Source organism: Bos javanicus, chromosome 2 (assembly GCF_032452875.1).
Source record: "Bos javanicus breed banteng chromosome 2, ARS-OSU_banteng_1.0, whole genome shotgun sequence".
Lineage (NCBI taxonomy): Eukaryota > Metazoa > Chordata > Mammalia > Artiodactyla > Bovidae > Bos > Bos javanicus.
In genome coordinates, this window is record NC_083869.1 from 89,607,284 (window position 1) to 89,633,408 (window position 26,125).

Below are 26,125 nucleotides of genomic sequence, written 5' to 3' on the forward strand. Positions count from 1 at the left end.
TTAAACACAGGGTTTTTTTTTTTAATTAAAGAAATGCATTAGATAATATTCATAGAATATGCTCTAAAAATAGGACTAAATACTGTTTGGCCCCTCTTGGTACCAGCAACTCATAGACGATCTTAGTTATAAACAAGCTACAATCTTTAACATAATTAAAACTGAGTAAACCATAATAGGTGTGTTCCTTGAATAGTTAGCCAAGTATTTGTCCAGGTCTATTATAGCTACTGGGCAAATGGGTTGGCATGAATAGTTATGTCCTTAATGTGTACATCATTAAGAGGTCGATATGTCTTCTCGTTTACAGGTAACTTCTCCAGTTCATCTAGAGTCTCCAGACCATCTATCACCCTGAAAGAGAAACAATATAATGTTTGAAAATTTCCTACAATTGAAACATAATATCCAAACACCTACAACAATTACAGTCTAAGAGAAAAAGACCAAGTCATACAGTTTTTTGAGTTCCCTTGTTGAGTATATAGTAAGATATTGCTTTGATTTTCTGCCATAAGTAGGACCCCAAATTCAGAAACAAAAATTCATGTTTATGCCTTTAGACAAAAGTAGCAATGGGCGGGAATATTCCCATCAAAGTACCTAAATGATGTATTCTGCCTCATTCACATGGATTAGCTACAAATGGGGCCAATACAACCAGTCAGAAGGTTTTCTTTGCTATAGCAAAAGCCTGGAGAAAGTATGTAAGGATGACAGTTATTATGAGTATTGCCCTGCACTGAAGGTTCTGAAGTAGGTAGCTCCTTTGTACTTTAGTGTTTAAACGTGGTGTTTTTATTTTTTGCTTTTAAACAACAAAAAGAAATATTGAAGAGAAGATCGACAGCTAAGCCCACTTCATGTTTCTATCAGAAAAAAAAAAACAAAAAACAGCTGTTTTTCTAATATGTTCTAGAAACTTAGTCTACTAAGACAAAGTGGCTTTTTAGATTATACTTCCTGGTGCAATTTGAATCAATTCCTAAGACTTAGAGTAGGTACTTTAAAAATAACAGATTCCCATTTTATTTTACATTTCCACTAAAATGTTATTATAGCCAAAGCCTTTTGATTTTACGCCCAAAGGTAGGCAGTTAAGGTCTTTAAATTGTAAGTTTTAAAGGCTTTCCCACCTTCTGGGTCAGTAAGAGAAAAAAGAGGGTGCAGGAAAAAGATTCCAGGCCAAAAAGGGCATGTAGAGTTGAGGTAAGTTAAGTATTTGGGAATGGGTACCTTTGAGAACCAGCAAAAGCTATGAACCATTTTCTCAGAAAAATGTGTGTGCATATACAGAAAAGAGTTCCAAGGAGTTACTAGACTAAAGGTTAAGAATACTTGTTCTAAATGCTACAGCGTTTTTTAACCAATTCAGTAAGATAAGTCCTACTAATTACTAATCAATAATTCTGAATGGTGGGTTAGGGAGAATATAAAAGAAAGGGAGTATAAAGATTATCCATAATACACACAAAAACTACTAAAGGCTATAATATTCCTTTTCATCAAGTATTAATCTATAAATTAGACATGCATATGGAATGAAAAAGAAAAGTTGTAGACTCTTGTATTTTTAATTAAACTAGCTTGGCATCCAAACTGTTAAATAAAACAAACTATAGAACTCTGCCTTGGTTTATTGAACACAGTAAATAATTTGTTGACAAACTGACTTCCTGTTGATTTATAAAAGCAATTCCCAGGGATACTGTATCTAATGGACTTTCTTGCAGAGACTGCTAAAAGTCTCCTCAGGATTCCATTCCCCTTTCTTCTTATTTATAGAGGCCTGATTTTATTGAGATGGCAATGTATCTAGCTGAAAAACATTTCCTACCCTCTCTTGTAAGTAAGGTCTGGGTCTTCCAGGAAAGTTCTTTAAAAAGGGACTGATTCAGCTGGCAAGCACTTTTTGCCTTTCCTCCTTCTTTCTGCTTGGAACACAAATGTTCTGACTGGAGCTTTGCTGTCCAAATTATAACCATGAGGTGAATTTCAGAATGAAAGCTAATGATGGCTGAGAAAAAAGAAAGGCACCTGGGACATCAATGACATACTAGAACCACCATCCCAGTTCATCTTGTTTAAGCAACTGTTTTTCAGATGTGTTGATACAAAATGCTATTCTGAATGAAAACAATACATACTGTTAACTTGCATAAGATCCTGGAAAAAAAAAAGAGCTGGTGCCTCTTTACAAAATAACTGAGGGTGAGAGAGGTTGTAAATAACTCAAGGTCACATGGCTATTAAGTGGTGGGTGTAAATTTCAAGTACATTTAGCTCTCATACTGCTCTTTGAATACTAGTTACGCCATGATCACAGCCACTCATGCATCCTTTGCAGTGAAATTCCAAACCAGAATACTCACTTGCCAAATACTGTGTATTTCATGTCCAGATGTGGCTGCTTCCCATAGGTGATGAAAAACTGAGATCCATTGGTATTTGGGCCATTATTAGCCATAGATACAACACCTCTAACACTGTGCTGAAGAGGACAGACCAAAGTATTAATTGTTTTTATGTAAACATTCCAAATATAGGACTGAAACAAGACATACACTCTTTACCTTCCCAATATTTAAGAGATCAAGAAAACATGTAATCAGTTTCCATCAGGGCTAGTCCAAATGTTCAGTTTCTGTATGATCTGTATCTCTGGAAACTTGTATGTAAATTGTTTATATACCAAATCATACTCTTCAATTTCATCTTTGGAGAAGTAGAGCCACGAACACTTTCAGCAACACCAATGTATAATAGAAATAATCCTTACATTTATATTAAGGAACAGTGTGCTGGCATGAAACCATCAGGCAGACAACAAAACCAAAATCCCCACAATCTCTTCACATATACACTGGACTCTGGCTAGTTTCTTTATCTGTAAAACAAGGGAGGTTGGACTAGTTCAGGGGTTTTTTCATAATTCAAATTCTCACAAGGGTTCGCAGATAATAAATTGATAATTGGGCAGAATGTAAACATTAGGGAATGGTGGAATCTGGCAAAAGGAATAGTGTATCTCTTGCCTCATGACATTTATAATGTTTTTAAACCAATGGCTGTAAAGAATGAATCTGTGGGTCTTCCACCTATGGGCAGTCAGTTCATAAACCCAGGACTGGATGATCTAAGGAAGGCCTTGTCTAATATTCATTACACTGTTATACAAGGGAATGTGTACAGGAGTTAAAAGGACTTTATCAATAAGATTAAAGACAGAACTGTCTTACAGGGAGATGCCCAAATATAAAATATACTAAAAGTAACTCCAATGATTACTCTGTCTGATGCTATTCATCAGCAGACACTAATGAGACAAACCACAGAGATGCAACTACATAGATATTAATGCTTTACTGTCTCCCTAAAAGGTGACTACCAATTAAATGTATTTGATGCATCATAAGAATATATGTACTACTTACAGTATAATAAAATAAGCAACCATTAACCTGTTTTCAAGCTTTAAGAATTAAAATTTACCAAATTGTTGCATATGCCTATACGCTCCTCTCAGCTATTACTTCAGCCTCTCAAAGTGGTAACTAGTATTCTAATATCTTTATAAATGCCTGAACAATATATTGTTTCCTTTTGCTGGTTTCTGAGTTCTATAAAATAGTTCATACTATTTTTAGTCTTCTAGAAAATGATTTCTGCAGTTAACATAATGTTTCTAAGATTCATACATGTATTATACATATTTCTTTCACTGTATACTATTTTACTACTGAATATACTACAATTTGTCCACCCAAAGATTGATGGACATTGTTTTTCGAATTTTGTTATTACAAGTAGTACTCTAGGGACACTCTTGTACGTTTCCTAGTGCACATGTACATGAATTTCTCTAGGGTAAATGTGTGGGAACGGAAGTTCAGGGCTAGAGTATGTGACTATTAACACATCCTTAATTCTGGTATGTTAGAAAATAGTTCTTAACCTTGTTTGTGTGTTTGCGTAGGAATCACCAGGGAACCTTAAAATATAGTCACGGTCCTAATCAGTTCTCCTGTTTTTCTCAAGATTTAGGGAGGTAAGGCCCTACTCTTTTTTTTTTTTTTAATTTAAAACTTCTACAGGTCAGTCTGTTAGCAGCGAAGTTTGAAAATCACTGGTATAGGATGACAGATCAGTACCATGGAAACAGTTATTAATTAATGCCTAAAAAACTGTTTCATTTCCGATTCAGGAAAAGGGTGACTTTTTAAACAATTTATCACCTCCTAATCCCAACTTGGTAACAATATTTATTTATGATAGAAAAGCAAAAAGATAAATTATTCCTAGTCACCATCCAGAGATAACACTGAAGTGAATATTCTTAGAAGTTTTGCTGAGTACATTTTACTGTAACTTCAAAACAATATACTAAATTACATATTCAGATTGAAAGACCACACAATAAATTATTAACTGATGTCATCTCTGGGAAATGGAACTTTTTTTTAAATGAATATGTACTAGTTTTTTAACTTTTAGAAAAAAGAAAATTCTTTAGAAAGTTTGAAAAAATACAAAGGAAATATAAGTATCTAATTTTTCTATGCTGCAGATTTATTTATGTGCACTTCTCTGAGACCTAACTGAGATCTACCATACACATTAAGTGAAATTAAAACAAATATTCAAATATCTAAGAGAAGATGATAAAAAGCCGGCGACTGATAATAGGCAATATTGCAACCAGAAGGTCTGACAGTCTCTCCTCCCCACTCTCAAAAAAGACCAATGATTCATGTCATTCAACATGAATTTTATAGTGAGACATGAAGCCCCACAGGTATATTACTGATTAAACATTTCAGATTGGACCGAAAGATGAGCTCACTTAATGTCAAGATTCATGTGATGGTGAGATTCCACTATATATTAGGCTAGAATTGACATTTATATTTCCTCTCGACATCACTTATCAAGAGTGAAAAACTACAAAAAAAAGTATATTTACTAATTATTTTAACCTGTATTATTACAACATATGTATCCGTTTCCAAGTGTAAACACAGCATGAAAAAATAGATTCTGAAGTATTTTGGATATACCTTAAGATATTCACTATATTCGTCTTCAAATTTCTTGCCCCAGATACTGTTACCTCCCCTTCCAGTACCTATATTACAAGACAAACAAATGAAGTATCTAATTAAACGGAGAAGGCAATGGCACCCCACTCCAGTACTCCTGCCTGGAAAATCCCATGGACGGAGGAGCCTGGTAGGCTGCAGTCCATGGGGTTGCTAAGAGTCAGACACAACTGAGCGACTTCACTTTCACTTTTCACTTTCATACACTGGAGAAGGAAATGGCAATCCACTCGTGTTCTTGCCTAGAGAATCCCAGGGACGGGGAGCCTGGTGGGCTGCCGTCTATGGGGTCACACAGAGTCGGAGACGACTGAAGTGACTTAGCAACAGCAACCCTTTAAGTACAAATAAAATCTGATATATCCTTTCTTTCTTCCCCAAAATGAACTTTAAAGAACATAAAAATAAAGTATATCTACAAAACCCCCCAACCCTCCTTATCAGTATTGTTCATATTTTAGGGCTTGATGCCAGTAGCTTCTGCTTAAAAATTTCTTGCTAAGGTAAGTTATAAAAACCCCACATATTTTTATTTTTCTATTCTTTATCTAGTCTCTTCTTTACACTATATATTCAATTCCTTATGTATTACTGGAATCACTTACCTGTTGGATCTCCCGTTTGAACCATGAAACCCTTGATATTTCTATGAAATATACAGCCGTTGTAGTAATTACTGGCACAAAGAGCCAAGAAATTCTGGAGAGTAAAAATAATAATTGAGAAATGTAGCAGAAACATATTTTAGATAACAAATGAATTGTATTTACTGAAAATACCGCAACAACCTATTTAAACAATGTCTTTGAGGCATTACTTTGGATAAAGTCACTGACTAAAACTCTCCAATAGCTTCCTTCTGTTCCTGAAAGAAAATACAAAACCCTCAGCAGAGCCTAGCAAGCCCTGCATGACCTAGCCTACTTCTGCGTCTCATGATAATCACTCCTTCCCTGCTACTTACTGTGTTAACCCCATCAGCCTTCTGAAAGTTTATTCAAAAAACACAGGCTTTCACACCTTGAGGCCCTGTACCTATTTCTATACCTGGAACGTTCTTTTTTATAAGTCCTTCCACGGAGATGCCTTAATTACCTTTCACACTCAGTTCTTAAAGTGCAGTACCACTTTCTTGGCTAGCCTTGCTCTCATCTCTTTTAAATAAATCCCTTCCCATTATTCTCCATCTCAACACTTTATTTCCTTCAAGGCATTATTTCCCTCTAGAATTACTTTTTTTTCTAGAATGAAATTTCCCCCTGCCTATCAGGTAAATATTAGCTCCACATGAGCAAGGAATGTCTCTTGTTCATCACTGAAGTTCCAGATGCTGGCAAGATAGCTTCTTATAAGCAAAATTGCTGAATGAATGAATATATATAGCTGACTCTCTTTTTTTCCCTTCTTGTATTTTTTTGGCCATGCCACGCTGCTTATGGGATATTCGTTCCCCAACCAGAGACTGAACCTACGTCACAGGAGGGAAAGCACCAAGTCCTAACCACTGGACGCCAAGGAACTCCCTTTTTCCTTCTATCCTTGTTATTTAAACAAGTGAAATAATATATGGAACAGTTCCCCTATATTTCTTGAGAAAAATGAGCCAAAAGAAAAAGATACCAGCCACAGTATGGTAAGAGAAAAATTATCTACCCTTTCTTTAATTCACTTTAACATCAGAAAAAAAAGTGTAGGACTTCCCTGGTAGTCCAGTGGTTAAGAATCTGCCTGTCAATGTTGGGGACACAGGTTCAATCCTTGGTCTGGGAATATTCTATATGCCTAGGGGCAACTAAGCCTGTGTGCCACAACTACTGAGCCTATCTGCCAAGGGCCCATGCTCTACAACAAGAGAAACCACCACAAAGAGAAGCTGCTGCTGCTGCTGCTGCTAAGTCACTTCAGTCGTGTCCGACTCTGTGTGACCCCATAGACGGCAGCCCACCAGGTTCCCCCGTCCCTGGGATTATCCAGGCAAGAACACTGGAGTGGGTTGCCATTTCCTTCTCCAATGCATGAAAGTGAAAAGTGAAAGTGAAGTCACTCAGTCGTGTCCGACTCTTAGCGACCCCATGGACTGCAGCCCACCAGGCTCCTCCATCCATGGGATTTTCCAGGCAAGAGTACTGGAGTGGGGTGCCATTGCCTTCTCCGCAAAGAGAAGCTGGTGCACTGCAAATAGAGAATAGCTCCTGCAACCAGAGAAGCCCTACATGCAGCATCGAAGACCCAGCACAGCTAAAAATTAAGTAATTTATTTAAAAGAAAACAAAGTATAAATTAGATCAGAAATTATGATTGATGGTTTTTCTTGACAATGGTTTCATAGAAAAGTTTTCTATTTTTCTGGGGGGAATGCCATTTAAGTTAGGTGACTCGATTTCAAAATGGTTACCCTACTGAGTTAACTCATCTTTTATGCATACATTATGGTACTCACTTCACATGTTTTGGGTGTCCTTTCACAGAAGACTTCTATTTTAATATCACCTACATCTGTATGCAATGTCACCGACTAAAAAGGAGAGAGAATGTGAGAAAAATGAGATTTCTTCAGGTGATTTTGTGCATTGTATCATTTCCCTAACTAGATAATAAAGATGACTATCTGAATAAAAACAGAAACACCATTTCAGAGATGATCTATCCATACAATAGCTCTTGAGAGATAAGTTGCATTTCTTCAAAATTATTTCAGCAGTAAGAAAAAAAAAAAATTCCAGAGGAGAAAGGTAAATGTTTAGGTAAAATGGTATCTATGCTAAAAATTTGGGAGCAACTACTATGATGGCTTCCCTGGTGGCTCAGAGGATAAAGCATCTGCCTGCAATGCAGGAGACCTGGGTTCAATCCCTGGGTTGGGAAGATCCCCTGGAGAAGGAAATGGCAACCCACTCCAGTATTCTTGCTTGGAGAATCCCATGGACAGAGGAGCCTGGCGGGCTACAGTCCACGGGGTCGCAAAGAGTTGGACATGACTGAGCGACTTCACACTCAAACACACTATGATGGAAATAATTATCTTATTCGAATTTTTCATCAATAAAAACGATTTTTATGTTAGCATGACTGACTTAAATAAGCAATTCACTAAGTCATTAATATTTATTGAAAAATAGTAGGAAAAAGACTTTTACAAACATAGTTTTTTTTTTTTTAACCATTTCCCTTATATAATTGTGAGAGTTGAAAAACAATTTCTTTCTCCACTAACGACATCAGACATAAAAAGCATCTGTGTTTTCAGATCCTAAATGTGCAGAGGTAACCAGAGTACTCTCTTACTTGCCTTTTTGCTTCATCTGTTCATTGGTAGTCAAAATACTCCTTTTGTTACCCCATTCCAGAGAGGCTAGAAAGCTTCTTAGACTTCTTTTTTAATTTGTCTTTTTACAATAGTATCTAGCAGTCAGAGTATGACTAAGTTGAAGAAAGAAGGCAGGAATGTGTGTGTGTGTGTGTGTGTGTGTTGGTGGGGCACACTGCTTTCTTTCGAGATATCTCCGACTCCAGTGTCCACCTTAGACCAAGAGCAAAAGGATCCAATGAAAATGATCACACCTGACTATGCTCTTCTGCAAGAAGCCCTTTCCATCTCTATCTGTCTGGTATCTTTTTCCATATAAAGGTAAATTCTGTGTTGTTTAAGTGAAAGACATAATTTAATTTTGCCTTTGCTGGTTTTGTTTAGAATCATTTTACACTTTATAGTTCTTCAGCTTATTATTTCTGTTTTGTCACTGAAATTTCCATGCAGTTTTAATTCCCTTGATTTTCTGAAAAAAAATTTTTTTATGAAAGACATTCATAAGAATTCCATAAAATTTACCATTTTCTTTCTTGATGGTTTCAGGAAGCACTGTTACTTTCTCAGAGTTTATTGAGAGAAGTTCAAGAACGAGCCTCTATTTACAAAATAAAAAAGAATTAAATTCATTTCCCTCTCTTGACTCACACAAGCTCAGTTTTATGGCATATTTAAAAGAAAAAGTGTCAACGAGTACCCATTCTACCCAAGTAATAAAAATTCGGTTATGGAAGCCATCAGGCGAAACTAATCGACTCCAGACCCTCAAACTCCTCTTTCCCTGCTCACTTCTCAAGGGCCGAGTACATTCCCGCCTTTGGGTCCAGGCACTGGGTGTTCCCCTCGCCTGGAACATGTACACTCAGACATCTGTACAGCTAGTTTCCTCACCTCCAAATCTCTGCTCAAAAGTCTGGTTAAACCTGCCTTAACGATTTCCTTTTCTCACAGCACTTACCACTAGTATACTACATGCTTTACTAGTCGTCACCCTCCCCGCACAGAAAAAATACTAACTGTAAGCAGTCCAAGAACTAAAACACACAGCGCTCTGCAAGCACGAGTTGAGCTAATGAAACAATAAGTGACGTTACCCCATACTTACTTAACTTACTTAACTTCGATTAGCACAGTTGTTGTTAAAACAGCAAAGATGCAATCGTAGGTGCCCCCACGGGTCTGTAGATTCGAAATGCCACCGGAAGTCGAGCAAGAGACCCATTAGAGAGAATGCCCCTAGCCTGTTCGCGTCCTCCCTTCCCCTCTCCCTATCTGTAACCCAAACGAGAAGAACTAGGGAGAGAATGTAGGATTTATTCCCCACCAGGAACACATCTGACCTTGAAAGGGGGCTCTTTCAATAATTACACTAGGACAAGAAGCGTTAATTCTGGGCAACTTCTAGGATTGTCTTGGGCTCAGACGTAAAATGGAAGTGCCTCTTCCGCCCGGCTCCTGCGTCCCGCCTACTTTCACAACACCAGGAAGTTCCGCGCAGGACCGGAAGTAGCTCTTGCGGAGTCCCGGGACTGGTGAGTCTTGGGAGAATTAGATTCCGGCGTGGGTAGCTGAGCCTTCGGTGGCGGGCTGTGGCAGCCCCCTGATAGCCACAGGGCAGAGGTGGGCGCAGAAAACCGGGTTGCCTCGAGATAGGATAGGGTTCTAGAGGGGCCGGGGCCCTGACTCTCAGGTTTACGGCCTTGCAACCTGCTCTCTTCATTGTCCTGGAAAACGTCAGAAGTGGGACTGAAAAAAGAGGGGCGCAGTTTGCAGGCTGTGAAGTGGCCCTGCTAATGATACTTAAATAGCGCTGACTCTAGGCCAGGCACTTTCCCGCAGCTTTACGGTTAAATCTTGCAACAACACTGTGAGCTGGAAACTATTATTTCTATCCTTCAGATGTGGAAACCGCCAACAGCTGTGGCTCTGGGAATCAGGCTGGTTTTAGAGTCTGTGGTCTTCAGCAGGCTGGGCCGCTTCCCATTCTTGTTAATTGTGGCTTCAAGCTACGCAGCTTCGTTGTGAATGGGGAGTGTTTTGTTACCTTTAAGTCCTACAAATTTAACAGTAAATAAATCAACACCGGCGTGGTAGACCACTAGAGCTTCACTTTAGCCCTTGCCAGATTTAGAAAAGTCTTTGTAAAGTGGAGTAATTAGTATCCGGACCTGGAATCTGGAAATAGGAAGAGGTATGTGCTGTGGTGTGCGACTCTTTGTGACCCCATGGCCTGTAGCCCACCAGTCTCCTCTATCCATGGGGATTCTCCAGGCACGAATACTGAAGTGGGTTGCCATGCCCTCCTCCAGGGGATGTACCCAACCAGGGGTCGAACCCAGCTCTCCTGCATTCTCCGGGATTGCAGGCGGATTCTTTACCAGCTGAGCTACCCGGGAAGCCCGCAAGTGGTATAAGGACACTTAGAAGATCTTCCAAGACCCCAGTTCAAGGGTTTGTGGAGGTTCTGCATCACTCCAAACCATATTTTGAATAAGTGCATTAAATATTAAATATTCTTTGTGTACAAATAAAAGTTTAAAAAATTGTTTCCGAAGTTAACAAGTTACAAGTATTTCAAAATTTACAGTTGACTGCTTTCTTGCTAATTTGCATACCATGAAATGCTTTTCTTCAAAAAAGTTTTCATAGATACTCAATTTAAGAATTGAGCCAACAGTGTTACCTTTTGTATTGGATACAGGTGTCTAGAAGGGTTTGACAGACTCTGCGGACAGAGTACCCTACATCTTCACCTCGCCCACCTCTTGATTCTGGCCTTTGTATGGCACCAAGGTATTTGTTCAGGGGCAGCATCTCCTGCCCCTTTCCTGCCTTGACCTTGCCCATTCACAGTGACCCACCTCTGCATCTCATGGTTCTGGCTACTGATAAACCACTTAATTTTTTATATATGGTATCATTACTTTTTCTTGATAAAGCACCTTTTTTTTTGGTCATGCCCCACAGCTTGAGAGATTTCAGTTCTCCAACCAGGGATCGAACCTGAGCCACAGCAATGAAAGCCAGAATCCTAACCACCAGGCCACCAGGGAACTCTCTGATAAAGCACTTTTTAATGTCAGTATATACCACCCCAACTCCAAAGTCTGCTATGATAGGGGAAGGGAAACTGTGTCTATGTATAGTAAGCATTTAGTGCTGGCCAATATTGGAGATACTGAGATGCAGAAAAGATAGTTCCTGTTCTCTGGTAGCTTTAGGGGAGACCAACAGGAATATAACATTAATTAAGAGAATGTCTGGAGCAAAAGGGGAGACACTGAAAGAGAAAGTTTGTCAAGAAAAGCTTTATTTAGAAAGTCGAAGTGGTCTTGGAAGGAAGTGTAATATCTAGAGAAATGGAGAACGATGGTTGAAGGGTGAGAAGACTATGAACAGAGGGTGTGTGGGGGACAGGGAGGAGGGGATGAATGTAATTGTGTGTTATGTACCAAGCTTGTGCTCTGGAGAAGGGAATGGCTACCCACTCCAGTATTCTTGCCTGGAGAATTCCATGGGAAGAAGAGTGTGGTGGGCTACAGCCCATAGGGTTGCAAAGAGTCAGACACGACTGACGGATACATACACACACACACACACACACACTCCAGGCTTGTGCAAGGTGACTTAAACATATTAATCCATTTACTCCTCTAGATGACCTATGAAATAAGTTATAGTATCTCTGTTTTGTAGATGAGAGAACAAGCTCAGAGCACTTAAGTGACTTATCTGTGATACCAGTGCTGGTAAATGATAGAGCCAATATTTGAACTCAGGTATGGCTTCCCTGGTGGCTCAGCAGTAAAGAATTTGCCTTCATCGCAGGAGATGCAGAAGACATGGGTTTGATCCCTGGGTCAGAAAGAAGCCCTGGAGGAGGGCATGGCAACCCACTCCAATATTCTTGCCTGGAGAATCCCATGGACTGAGGAGCCTAGCTGACTGTAGTCCAGTGGGTTTCAAAGAGTTGGACACAACTGAAGCAATTGAGTGGGCTTCCCTGATAGCTCAGTTGGTGAAGAATCTGCCTGCAATGCAGGAGACCCTGGTTCGATTCCTAGGTCAGGAAGATCTGCTGGAGAAGGGATAGGCTGCCCACTCCAGTATTCTTGGGCTTCCGCTGTGGCTCAGCTGGTAAAGAATCTGCCTGCAATGCGGGAGACCTGGGTTTGAAGCAACTGAGTACGCATGCCATCATGTTTGGTTTTTTTTTAGTGTAAGACTACAGCTCTTTTGCTCATATACTTTGCTGTCTAAAAAGGTTTGAGTCTGTAAAGTGTATATGTGCTCCATAGTCTGTGTTTGACTTCAGATACTCAGTTTTGCCTGACTTCTGCATGTTGTCATCTCGTGTACGCCTGGTCACCACGACAGCCCGCCTGGTGCATTCCCTGATCTACAGTTCTTCCCGTTCCTTCATGGATCTGAAGGCTCTCCTTTCCTCCTTGAATGACTTTGCATCCCTCTCATTTGCTGAGAGCTGGGACAATGTTGGATTACTGGTGGAACCGAGCCCACCACACACTGTAAACACGCTCTTCCTGACCAATGACTTGACTGAGGAAGTGATGGAGGAGGCGCTGCAGAAGAAGGCGGATCTCATCCTCTCCTACCATCCGCCTATTTTCCGACCCATGAAGCGCATCACCTGGAAAACATGGAAGGAGCGCCTGGTAATCCGGGCACTGGAGAACAGAGTTGGGATCTACTCTCCTCACACCGCCTATGACGCTGCTCCTCAGGGAGTCAACAACTGGCTGGCTAAGGGGCTTGGTGAGAAGCCTCTTGTTCTTTCATATCTAGTTTTTTCCCTGTCAGTGCTTTGGAATTTTATAGAGTGTCTTTTCAGTAGTGTTTTAACCTCTTTAGGGATGGGGACCATTATTCTGTTTTTATATATTTTAAAATAATCTTGCTGAAACCTGACAATTAAATTATATTTAAAAATGAAATTATATTCTTATTGAATAAAGACCACATTGGAAATCTTCATTTTTGGCTGAGCTTTGTGATTCCTTACTCAAGTGGCACAGTGCCTAGCACTCAGGCACTCCAGAAAAGCCTGTTGAATTGAATTGAAAGCTCAGGCCTCTCCAGAATATACTTCATATATCAGTCAGATAGTTTCACTGGATTAGTACTTATGCCCAGCACAATGAGGGAATTCAGTGTATGTGTTTTTAGCTTTATTTTTGGTAAGCCTTTTTAGTTGCCTTGTGCTGGGCTGAAGCTTCTGTGATAATATAATCTGGATTAGTGTGGTCAAGTGGATTATGAGCTTTGTGACCTGAATCATAGTTTACACAAGTAAATTTAGTAAGCAGTCACAATTCTATATGTCATCAGAAATTCGTGAGTCAGTCTTGTCCAACTTTCTGTGATATTTAAGAGTCTTCTGGAAAATAGTTCTGAAAAGAAATATGATTCTGTATGACCATACGAAATCCTTAGGTTATGGGGGCTATTGGGTGTATATATAAGGACCATGTTGTGTGTGTTTATTATAGAAGCATCTAAGAATGAATCTTTTAAAGAATACTCATTTCTTACAGTAGTAGTTTTTCTTTTTAATTTTTAAAAAACCCCACAAAATCTCTTTTAACTCCTGACAATTTTTTTTTCTAGGTGTTTGCACCTCCAGGCCCATCCATCCTTCCAAAGCTCCTGACTACCCCACAGAGGGAACTCACAGAGTAGAATTCAGTGTTACCCACACCCAAGACCTGGACAAAGTCATTTCTGCACTGAAAGAGATTGCAGGTGTATCTGTTACTTCTTTTTCTGCTAGGTACAATATATTTTCCTCTTTTTGTGTATATGTTAAGAATCTTTCTTACAAATTCTATAAGCCTGCTATTTAAGTTTACAACAAATCATTTTCCTCAGATGGAATCATTTTCCTTCGGTAGGTTTACAAAACAGCATTCTTCTCATTTGCTTATGGGTCCCTGAGGAGGAAAACTGATACAATACAGTAAATAATGATAACGCTTATTGACTATTTTCTATGCAGGAAGGACTATACCACACATCTTACAGTATTTCTAATCCTCCTGACAGTGTTGAAAGGTATTTTTACTTTAGGGTATGTAGATAAACCCTTGGAGAAGGTGATGGCACCCCACTCCAGTACTTTTGCCTGGAAAATCCCATGGATGGAGGAGCCTGATAGGCTGTAGTCCATGGGGTCGCTGAGAGTCGGACACGACTGAGTGACTTCCCTTTCACTTTTCACTTTCACACATTGGAGAAGGAAATGGCAACCCACTCTGGTGTTCTTGCCTGGATAATCCCAGGGACGGGGGAGCCTGGTGGGCTTCCATCTATGGGGTCGCACAGAGTCGGACATGACTGAAGCAACTTGGCAGCGGCAGCAGCAGATAAACCCTAGTGATATGCTGATAGTATAGGTTTACTTTTATCAATTCCCAGGAAATGATGATTCCTAAACACTTGAAAGGAAAAAATACGTTAAAATGCCTCTCAGAAATGCCAATCATTTATTTAATTAGATCTGAGATACCAAAAAATGTTGGGACTTACTTACGCTGCTGCTGCTGCTGCTGCTAAGTCACTTCAGTTGTGTCTGACTCTGTGCTACCCCATAGACGGCAGCCCACCAGGCTCCGCCATCCCTGGGATTCTCCAAGCAAGAACACTGGGGTGGGTTGCCTACTAAAGCATTGTAAAAGGCACATAATATAGAGCTAGGACTTAATAATTATTAAAAAAAACAAAGATAAATATAGTGGCCTTTTAATAAAATGGAAATCTGTTAGCAGTAATCATGCCTTGGGTAAATCTCACTGGCTGTGATACTGCCGTTGTGCAAAGCTAAAATGGAAATCCATATAGGCTACCCCAAAAATGACTCTTGGGTGAGTGGTTTTTATGTGTAGATACATTATACTAAAGCCATAGTGAATGTCCTATAATAGTATTGGGGGATTTCAAGAACCTTAAGAAAAATTATTTATAAGATTTTGCATAGATTTCAGTCATAGATATCTTTTACCATTCTGCAATACTGTGTAAACACTGAAATTAAAATTATGCCAATAGAGCATGAAAACTTCAAACAATACCAAAGTCCTCCTTGTCCCTTCTACTCAGTCCCAAGATCTTCAACTCAAGTTGTCTTTTCTTTTGTTTTCGGAGAAGTGGGTATCTTTCCAAACATGTATAGGGACATGAAGAAATGTATAGTTTTCTTTTAGTCATTGTTTTTTTAAAATTAAATGGTATGCTGTATTTGCCTTTTCAACTTGTCATAGTAATCTTTCCATGTAGATTTCTTATTATGAGTGTACTGTAATTTCTTGAAGCATTTCGCTTCCTAACTGGTGGACCTTTTAAAGAACTGAAACACCTTTAGTTTGGTTCCAGTTTCTCCACATCACAGGTAGTATCTGGGACTTAACAATTAGACTGGGGACCGGGCATTGTTTTTGCTTTTTCGTTTCAAATCTCTGCTGATGGTTCCAGTGTTGAAACTCCACTTCCACATTATCTTGTAAGGTATCTTTTAGTTCTCGAATTCTGTGATTATATTTAGAGTTTATGGTTAAATACAAAACTTTCTTGATGTTAGTTTTTTTGGAGGCTCTCGGATATTCCTTTAAAAAATTTTTTTTGGCCATGCCCCATGGCTTTTAGGATCTTAGTTCACTGACCAAGGAGTGAACCCAGGCCCTGATAATAAAAGCACCTAGTCCTAACCACTGGATCACCAAGGGATTCCCAAGGGTATTGCTCTTTAAAGGGTGATTCAGGGACCCTCTGAATCATACGCATAATGGGTGCTTTTGAAAAATGCATCACATTGTGTGGCAGAAACCAATGCAATATTATAGCAGAATTATCCTTCAATTAAAAATAAACAAAGAAAAATGAAGATTTTTTGCTTTATCCTAGATCTGTGTAATTAGAATGGGATTTGCCTGAGAATCTGTCTGGGAAATTCTTGTATTCAATGATGTTTGAACATTAACTTTTCTAGGGCTTTAAAAAACTTGTTTGCCCCAGCCCCATTCATAGATGTTCTGTTTCATTGAGTCTATAGAAGAGTCCAGCAGCTGTTTTTTTTTAAGAAGCCAGCAAGAGATTTCTGATGCACCACCAGAACTGAGAACAGTTCTAGAACAGGGGTTTCAATGTGAGGTCCCTGGACCAGCACATCAGTGTCACCTGGAACTTGTTAGATAAATTCTCAGCCCCCACTCAGACCTACTAAATCAGAAACTCTGAGGGTACGGCCCAACAGTCTGTTTTAATAAGGCCAGGAGATGATTTTGATGCATGCTGAAGTTTGAGAAACTATTCTAGAAAACAGTTTGGAATTAAATCCTAAATTCCATATAAATCTAATCTCCTATTACAGGAGGTTGTAAACTATGGATTATTTTAAATATATAAATTTATATATATGTATATTTTTATAAATTTATTTATTTGTTTATATTTATCCTAAACCAAGTGACTTTTTTTTCCAGGACTGATGATGAAGAACAAACACGGCTCAGTCTGAATTGTACTCAGCAAGCTTTGATGCAGGTGGTGGCTTTTCTTTCCCAGAATAGGCAGTTTTATCAGAAGACTGAAATTCTGTCACTAGAGAAGGTAATAAAAGATATCTTATGTTACAGTGCAGTTTTGTTTGACAAATTCATATGTAAATTGTTAGTTTAACAGGTTATTAACTATTGCCTAGAGTAGCACAAAGTGGTGATGAAAGCATGTTGGGCCCTGGAAAGTTTATTGAAAAGGGGAGACGTTTCAGGAATACAAAAATGTAGATATCTTAGTCCATTCAGGCTGCCATAACATGTTTGGACTTCTATAACAGAATACTATAGACTGGATAGCTTATAAACAACAGTCATTTATGTATCACAGTTAAGGAGGAAGCAAAGTCCAAAATTGTGGCACTGGCAGACTCCGAGTGTTGCCGGATGGGAGCTCAATACATGCTTCAAAGATGGTGCCTTCTCTCTGTGTCTTCACACAGTGAAGGGGACATGGGATCTCTCTGGAGCCTCTTTTCTAAAGCACTAATCCCAGTTGTGTGGCTTCCAACCTCATGATCTGAAAGCACCTCCCAAAGGCTACACCTCCTAATCTATAGGTTAGGATTTCATCCTATGAATTTGAGGGGGCCAGAAACATTCAGACCATGATGGTACTTCTTCATGATTACAGACTCAGTTACAGATTCAGTCTCTTATTTTATACCCTCTGCTTGGACCATTTTATTCATTCCTTTAACTTGACATGATGATCCCTATGTCTTTACTTCCTGTCTCAGGATGCTTTTTTAAGGTAAAAGATAAAAATTTTTTAAAAATATATTTGCAGCCATTCTGAACATTTTCCACTTACAGATCTCGCAAGTATTTAAAATCCAATATATACAAAAACTGACCTTATCCACATAGCATGTTTTTAAATACGAGTTTTTTTCTGTTTTATCGGGGATCCTAAGAGCTGTTTTATTTGCAGGTTTGCACAACTCTCCCTTGCTCCCATATATCCAAGCCCTGTTGATTCTGTCCATAAATCTACAAGATGTTTCTCCTGTCTGTTTGCTTTGCCACCACAGTAGTTGAAACTCTCATGTTCCCTCCCTTGGGATGTAAGACGCAGTAAACTCCTGAGCGGGCACCTCCAGGAGATAGTCCAGGCTTTTTGGCCTTTCATGACCAGCGAGGAACCCTGTCTCCAGCTTCTTCTCCCTCCCCACCCTTGCTCTGCATGCAGGCTATACTGTCTGCTTTTAGATCTTCCCTGTGTGCTCTCTCACACCTTGGCACCCTTGTACATGTTCTCTCTGTTTAGAATGCCTCAATAAATAAATAAAAAGGAAAAAAGAAAAAAATGGAATGCCTCACCACATCTCACCATATCTCTAACCCCCCACCCTGCACTTGACATCACTCCTTTCTTAACTCCTTTCTGGTTTGTCTTCAAGACCCAAGTCCTTGCAGAAGCTTATTTTACTCCCCTTACTTCAAGTACACACCTTCCCGCCACCTCATCTGTTTTGTCACTCTTTTGTGATCCCATAAAAAAATAGTACCTGTCTTGGACTTCCCTGGTGGTCCACTGGTTAAGACTCCATGCTTCCAATGCAAAGGGCAGAGGTTCAATCCCTGGGCAGGGAACTAAGATCCCACATGCCACTCAGCCAAAAAAAAAAAATAGAAAAAGAAGAGAAAACTACCTTCTCAGGAGACTGAGCTCCTAGAAGTCAGAGAATGTTTTTGTCAGGTTTGCATTCCTAAATTTTAGCTTGGAGCTACTTTTTAAAAGCTTTATCTATTCATTTATTTTTGGCTGTGCTGGGTCTTCAGTGCTGCATGGGCTTTTTTCTAGTTGCTGTGATTGGGGGCTACTCTCTAGTTGCTATGCATGGGCATCTCGTTGTGGCGGCTTCTCTCCTTGCAGAGCACGGGCTCTCGGGTGCAAGGGCTTCGGTAGTTTCGACTCTCGGGTTCCAGAGCACAGGCTTAATAGTTGTGGTGCATGGGCTTAGCTGCCCTGCAGCATGTGGGATCTTTCCAGATCAGGGATCGAATCTGTGTCTCCTGCATTGGCAGGCAGATTCTTTACCACTGAACCACCAGGAAAGCCCTGGAGCTAGTTTTATAGCAAGCTCATAGTACCCTTGTTTTGTTGATCTCAGTATTTGCTCTTTGCTCTATGGGATTCTTTTCTAGGACTTAGGATGTCCAGTTTTCCTAATTTCTGTTTCTCTACAGCCTCTACTTCTCTATACTGGGATGGGACGGTTATGCACACTGGATGAGTCTGTCTCCTTGGAAACTATGATTGAGCGAATCAAAAGTCACCTAAAACTATCTCATGTTCGCCTTGCTCTTGGAATAGGGAAGACCTTAGGTAAGTATGTCTTCTATATTTGTCCAGCATACCTACTGATAATATTGGGCAAAAATGGAAACTTTTGGCTATATCAATATGATAGAAATGTGTTAGCAGCTCACAGAAGATGACTGGTTTACTTTATCGGTCAGAGTGGACAAGGTTATGCTGTGGTATACAGCCCATCGGCCTAAACAAGATTTATTTCTCATTCACACTCCAGGTCCATCTCAGATCAGCAGGGGAGTCTGCTCATTGTAGACAGGTCTTGAGGAGGGTCTTAAACTGCAGTTAAACACTGTAGTCTGGAAATGATACATATTCTGTTCAACTCATTGTTCAGAGTCAGTCAATCCAGGAAGAGCATGAAGTGCAGCCCTACCACATTCCAGGAAGACAGCTAGAAATCGTGATTGCTCCAATTACAATGCAGATCTTAAGTTTTACAATACTGGTGATAATTTTTAGTAGGTTCTGCTATGCTTGGTGATGTAATTGCGGTTTCTGAGTTTTGTAGCCACTGCCTTCTCTCTTGGTTTTCTCCTGTACTTTGGGGAACAAAAGGAATGAGCAGAACATTTATTGGGCCCCTGCAGTGAGCCTAGGACTGTTCAGAGTGTCCTATGTGTGTGTGTTTCCTTTGCGAAGGCAACAAGCGGAGTGCAGTTGTTATGAGTGTGGAGTCGGATGCCGTGGATTCATGTAACAGTCATGTCTGCTGCATGACTTTGGCAGACATGGAAGTGGTGATACAATTCACGTGGCTGGCCCATGTTAAGTGCACTGAATGCTAGCTATTCTTAGATGTCTGGAAAGTATTGATTTTCCTGTTGTATAGGTGAAAAAAATTGAGGTTTGCAGAGGTAACTGACTTAACCAAAATCCACAGTTGGATCAAACAACTCATGAGTGCTCGTTTTCAAAGAAGGTGGGTGGCAGAGATGGAATAAGACTTCTGACCAGCTCCATTGCCCCTTTTGTGAAATACAACTAATGAAGTGTCCATTCTAGAAATTAAGTGCTCAACACTCGTTGGATTTTGTCTTGAAAGTTTCTCTATTTCACTGTCCAGAGGATGCTCTTTTAGGAAAATACCATATTAAAAAAAAATGTCAATTAACAATGTTGTGTTAGTTTCAGGTATACAGCAAAGTGATTCAGTTATACATATGTCTATTCTTTTTCAAATTCTTTTCCCATTTAGGTTGTTACATAATATCGAGCAGAGTTGCCTGTGCTAAATAGTGGGTCCTGGTTGGTTATCCATTTTAAATATAGCAGTATGTCCATGTCATGCCCTAACTATCCCTTCTCCTTACTTTCCCACTGGTAACTATTAGTTCGTTTTCTATATATCAACTATACTCCAATATAAAATCAAAAGTTAAGAAGATATGTGTCAAATCCATTCCATAGCATCCTCTAACTGGCCTGTTTAGTTCCTTAGCTTCCTTACCTGGGGACAGAGACAAACTTGCCTGCCTTTCACTGTCACCTGGAGACCAGGTGAGGTTGCTTAACTGAGCAGCACTGTGGTGAAGCCTAAAACCTAGTGCTGCTGCTGCTGCTGCTGAGTCGCTTCAGGCGTGTCCGACTCTGTGTGACCCCATAGACGGCAGCCCACCAGGCTCCCCCGTCCCTGGGATTCTCCAGGCAAGAACACTGGAGTGGGTTGCCATTTCCTTCTCCAATGCATGAAAGTGAAAAGTGAAAGTGAAGTCACTCAGTCGTGTCCGACTCTTAGAGACCTCATGGACTGCAGCCCACCAGGCTCCTCCGTCCATGGGATTTTCCAGGCAAGGGTACTGGAATGGGGTGCCATCACCTTCTCTGAAACCTAGTGCTAATAGTGGTAAATACTATTCAGAGGTGCCTTATGTGGGCTTGTGCAATAGCGAATATCCAAAGGAATAATAATCCTGCCTTGAAAAGTAAAAGTTAAGTCGCTCAGTCATGTCCGACTCTTTGTGGCCCCATGGACTGTAGCCTACCAGGCTCCTCTGTCCATGGGGTTTTCCAGGCAAGAATAGTGGAGTGGGGTGCCATTTCCTTCTCCAGGGGATCCTCCCGACCCAGGGATCGAACCCGGGTCTCCTGCATTGCAGGAAGATGCTTTACCCTCTAAGCCACCAGGGAAGCCATCCTGCCTTAGGTTAGCTCTGTAATACCAAGGAATAGTCTGTTTGCTTATATGAAGATATGTTTTTTTATTTTTTAAAACTTTTTACACAAAATTCACATACCTGTGATAAGACTGGGAGAGAGATCTGTATTACATATCGGATTCTTGGTACAGATTGTAATATTAATATGAAGGGGAATTGTAAAGTGTTGGTCTCTTGTTTTGTTTATCATAAAGAGTCCCCAGTCAAAGTCGTGGCTCTGTGCGCTGGTTCTGGGAGCAGTGTCCTGCAGGGGACAGATGCCGACCTTTATCTCACAGGTAGGACAGCCTTTGGATCTTTCTTGTACCCTTTTCTTGTGTATCCCTTCCCTACCTTGGTTTGTTTTTTACAAGGTAAAAATTAACAGATTTTAGGACAGCATCTAACATACAGATGGATCTAATAAATGTTTTTTGATCCTGAACTAAATAAGAACTATGTCAAAATTGGGGACATACCACATACTTTGTGGAAGGAAAAAAATAATCATCTAATAATTAGATTATCTAAAAAGTGATATTCAACATTTATTTAACCTATTTTCATAGGTTAAATAATAAATTCCTAAACATGATTTCTCTCAGATTTCACGTAAGTTACTGGAACAATTTTTACCTGTTGCCTTAGGTAGAAAATTGTGCCTCTTACTCGGCCCTGAAGGCAATGATCACTTTCTCTCAGTTCTAGCTCCAAAATCTTTCTATTTTTCCCCTTATCTCCGTCCAGGCATCCCCTACCTAAAGTACTTCATTAAGCCTCTAATCTTAATCTTCCACACTCCCCCAGAACTAACTTTCAGAAGTACAAGTGTGATGGTGTATAATATTATCATGGCTGAAAACCCTTCAGTGATTTCCTCCATGTGCCCTGGTGAAGCCTGAACGTCCCACCTCTTTCATGCAGTCTTGGCTCATGCTGTTTTCCCTGGCTAGGATGTCTTTTTTTTGCTTCTTTCTTATACTTCTAGTGATAAGCTCAAAGATACCTCCCCTGAGAAACATTTTCTTGACAGTGTCAGGCTCCTGCCCCTGATGATCATACCTTCCTCTCCCAATTCCTGTCACTTTTTTCTTAATCTACAATACACATTTCTTTTGGACAGAAATTGTTTGACTCCCAGGCTCTATACTCTGTCCTTGTGGGTAATACCTAATTGATAACATGGCCCATCATTCCTCCAAGGGAGTTGGAGGCACTTTGAACACTGCTGTTACCAGCTGCATTTCTACCTCTGGGCCTCTTGAGGGTTAGGAGACGGGCTTAAGATTACTTTACCCACTTCCAAAACTAGACTCAAGGGTCTTAAGCCCCTGGGCATTCGTTTGGCGTTACTAGACCGCTCCTGCCACTGTACGCCCGTGCCTTATTATCTAGCATACTCCCTTACAAAGACTGCCGCACTTGAAATAATGTCCTGTCTCTGAGAATAGGGGCAGCATCTTAGGAAGCCTGATGTATTGCTTTGAACCAATTAAAAGTGTATATGACCATTGTCTGTTTTCTTTTCCTTCCTTCTAAAGAAGCAAGGGTTTTATTTGGTGGGGGTGGGGGCGGTTATTTATTTATTTAATTTTTGTTGGAGTATAGTTGCTTTATAATGTTGTATTAGTTTCTGATGTACAGCAAAATAAATCAGTTATATATTCACTCTTTTTTAGATTTCCTTCCTGTATAGGTCACATAAAATGTAAGATTTTTATAAGCCCTCAAATTTATACCAGATTGAAATAAGCTTTCAGTGTATAGACAGTTTAACATGTTATAACATGATGTTTCTATTTTAAAATTTAACATTTTACTTTGAAGGAATTTTAGATCTATAGAAAAGTTGCAGTAAGAATAGTATAATCAACTCTTATATACCCTTTGCCTACATTACTAATGGCTGTTTTTGGCCACATTTGTACATTCTGTCTTTCTATAACATCATATATGTGTGTATATATTTGTGCATGCATAAGTATTCGGTTGATGGAAAAGTAATTGTGTTTGACTTTTACACCAACCTCAATTATTTTTGCACCAACTGCAGTTACTTTTGAACCTCAATTGCTTTTTCATCAACCTGAGTTAACTATTACTTTTGCACCAACAATTAGTTTTGTACCAACCACAGTTACTTTTGCACCAACCTAAAATGTATTTATGTTTTCTCCCAAACCATTTATAAATAAATTACAGATATGATGACCTTTTACCTTCAAATACCTCAGCATTATATCTCCTAGGAGCGAGGACATTCCCTTATATGACCATGTTATAATGACCAAATTCAGGAATTTAATGTTGTTAATTGATCAAAATTTATAGTATTTCTTTTTCAGATTGATGCTCAATTCTTTTTTTAAATATAAATTTATTTATTTTAATTGGAGGCTAATTACTTTACAATATTGTAGTGGTTTTGCCATACATTGACTTGAATCCACTACGGGTGTACATGTGTTCTCCATCCTGAACCCCGCTCCCACCTCCTTCCCCATACCATCCCCCTGGATCATCCCAGTGCACCAGCCCCGAGCATCCTGTATCATGCATCGAACGTGGACTGGTGATTCATTTCATATATGATAATATACATGTCTCAATGCCATTCTCCCAAATCATCCCACCCTAGCCCTCTCCCACAGAGTCCAAAAGACTGTTCTATACATCTGTGTCTCTTTTGGTGTCTCGCATACAGGGTTATCGTTACCATCTTTCTAAATTCCATATACATGCATTAATATACTGTATTGGTGTTTTTCTTTCTGGCTTACTTCACTCTGTATGCTGCTGCTAAGTCGCTTCAGTCGTGTCTGACTCTGTGCGACCCCATAGACGGCAGCCCACCAGGCTCCCCGGTCCCTGGGATTCTCCAAGCAAGAACACTGGAGTGGGTTGCCATTTCCTTCTCCAATGCATGAAAGTGAAAAGTGAAAGTGAAGTCACTCAGTCGTGTCCAACTCTTAGCGACCCCATGGACTGTAGCCCACCAGGCTCCTCCATCCATGGGTTTTTCCAGGCAAGAGTACTGGAGTGGGGTGCCATTGCCTTCTCCTCTCTCTGTATAATAGGCTCCAATTTCATCCACCTCATTAGAACTGATTCAAATGTATTCTTTTTAATGGCTGAGTAGTACTCCATTGTGTATATGTACCACAGCTTTCTTATCCATTCATCTACTGATGGACATCTAGGTTGCTTCCATGTCCTGGCTATTATAAACAGTGCTGTGATGAACATTGGGGTACACGTGTCTCTTTCAGTTCTGTTTTCCTCGGTGTGTATGCCCAGCAGTGGAATTGCTGGGTCATATGGCAGTTCTATTTCCAGTTTTTTAAGGAATCTCCACACTGTTCTCCATAGTGGCTGTACTAGTTTGCATTCCCACCAATAGTGTAAGAGGGTTCCTTTTTCTCCACACCCTCTCCAGCATTTATTGCTTGTAGACTTTTGGATCGCAGCCATTCTGACTGGCGTGAAATGGTGCCTCATTGTGGTTTTGATTTGCATTTCTTTGATAATGAGTGATCACACACTGCATCTGTTCTAGTTCTCAACTTTGTTTTTAGAGCATTGGCATTTTTGAAGAGCATAGGCCATTTGCTTTTTTTGTATATCTCTCAATTTGGAATGTCTGATTGTTTTCTCATAAATAATAACTTTTTAAAATTAGTTTTCATATCACAAAGCAGTATATACATAAGATAAATTCACACAGTTCCAAAATGTTAAAATGTCCTCCCTTGGGGAGGGGGGTGGGAGGGGGGTTCAGGAGTGGGAACACGTGCACACCCATGGCGGATTCATGTTGATGTATGGCAAAACCAGTACAATATTGTAAAGTAATTAGCCTCCAATTAAAAAAAAAAAAGTCCTTCTTACATGGTTAGTTGGGGAAACAGAAAATGTCTTATCCAGCTTACTTTAGATGTCTGTACTCGGTGAGGCATCACTTTGAATATCACTTCAGAGATGGGAAACCCCAGCCAAAAGACCATTTTCATCACCCTTCCTTTGAGCTTTACATATTAGGTCATAAAGGGCAGTATCCTAGGAAGACCAGCAGATGGCAGGCTTGCTCCTTGGAAATATAAATTGTATACTAGTCCAGACAGCCAGACTGTCTTTCCCAAAGCATGACTTCTAACTGGGCCAGTTAGTGTCTTTTTCTCCTTTCACTTTTTCCTCTGCTATTACTTAAATTAAGATATTTTAAAAGGTGCTTGAGTAGAAACTAGTCCTTACAATGAGGGCTTCCCTGGTGGCTCAACTGTTAAAGTATCTGCCTGCAATGCAGGAGACCTGGGTTCGATCCCTGATTTGGGAACATCCCCTGGAGAAGGGAATGGCTACCCACTTCAGTGTTCTTGCTTGGACAATTCCATGGACAGAGGAGCCTAGCAAGCTTCAGTCCATGGGGTCTCAAAGGGTTGGACACGACTGAGTGACTAACACTTCATAATGAAATGATGCGTATTTGGCTAGGGGAGAGTGTGGGGAATTGAAATTGAGGGCTTTTTTTTTTTTTCTTTTCTTAAGAACTTTTTTTTTAATGCCTTTATGTCTTAAGTATATTTCAAAATTGTGCTTTTTATGAAAAAGCCAAATATTCTTGCTCTTACATCAGATTCACAAAGTGTTTTTTAAAAATTCAAAACATTTGAGTTTTCCCAAAATCTTTCCACAAA

General features: G+C 39.8%; 2 protein-coding genes across 4 annotated transcripts in view; one reads left to right on the plus strand and one right to left on the minus strand.

Moving 5' to 3' along the window:
• Positions 1–9,880, minus strand: PPIL3 (peptidylprolyl isomerase like 3). Of its 3 annotated transcripts, none has more exons than XM_061381438.1 (7): positions 9,846–9,880; positions 8,929–9,004; positions 7,540–7,614; positions 5,705–5,798; positions 5,058–5,125; positions 2,373–2,491; positions 1–354 (listed from the first exon to the last, which is right to left on the minus strand). In XM_061381438.1, the coding sequence occupies exons 2-7, from the start codon at positions 8,929–8,931 to the stop codon at positions 228–230; spliced, it is 486 nt and encodes a 161-aa protein (XP_061237422.1). In that variant the 5' UTR covers positions 8,932–9,004; positions 9,846–9,880; the 3' UTR covers positions 1–227. The 3 variants fall into 3 exon arrangements, with proteins under 3 accessions (XP_061237422.1, XP_061237432.1, XP_061237440.1); XM_061381448.1 differs by lacking the exon at positions 9,846–9,880 and adding an exon at positions 9,747–9,837; XM_061381456.1 differs by lacking the exons at positions 7,540–7,614; positions 9,846–9,880 and adding an exon at positions 9,747–9,837.
• Positions 9,835–26,125, plus strand: part of NIF3L1 (NGG1 interacting factor 3 like 1) — a 19,961-nt gene continuing 3,670 nt past the window's right edge. Inside the window, exons 1-6 of the mRNA XM_061381424.1 lie at positions 9,835–9,938; positions 12,722–13,182; positions 14,035–14,197; positions 16,902–17,028; positions 19,167–19,305; positions 21,647–21,730. Of these exons, the coding sequence (XP_061237408.1) occupies positions 12,747–13,182; positions 14,035–14,197; positions 16,902–17,028; positions 19,167–19,305; positions 21,647–21,730 (949 nt within the window). The 5' untranslated portion in view covers positions 9,835–9,938; positions 12,722–12,746. The remainder of the gene's footprint in view (positions 9,939–12,721; positions 13,183–14,034; positions 14,198–16,901; positions 17,029–19,166; positions 19,306–21,646; positions 21,731–26,125) is intronic.

Excerpts from the sequence above, each read along its gene's own strand:
- PPIL3 (XM_061381438.1), bottom strand. Across the intron at positions 5,799-7,539 it reads GGACACCCAAAACATGTGAA|AATTTCTTGGCTCTTTGTGC; the intron begins GTGAGTACCATA and ends TTTACTCTCCAG. Across the intron at positions 5,126-5,704 it reads TCAAACGGGAGATCCAACAG|GTACTGGAAGGGGAGGTAAC; the intron begins GTAAGTGATTCC and ends CTTGTAATATAG.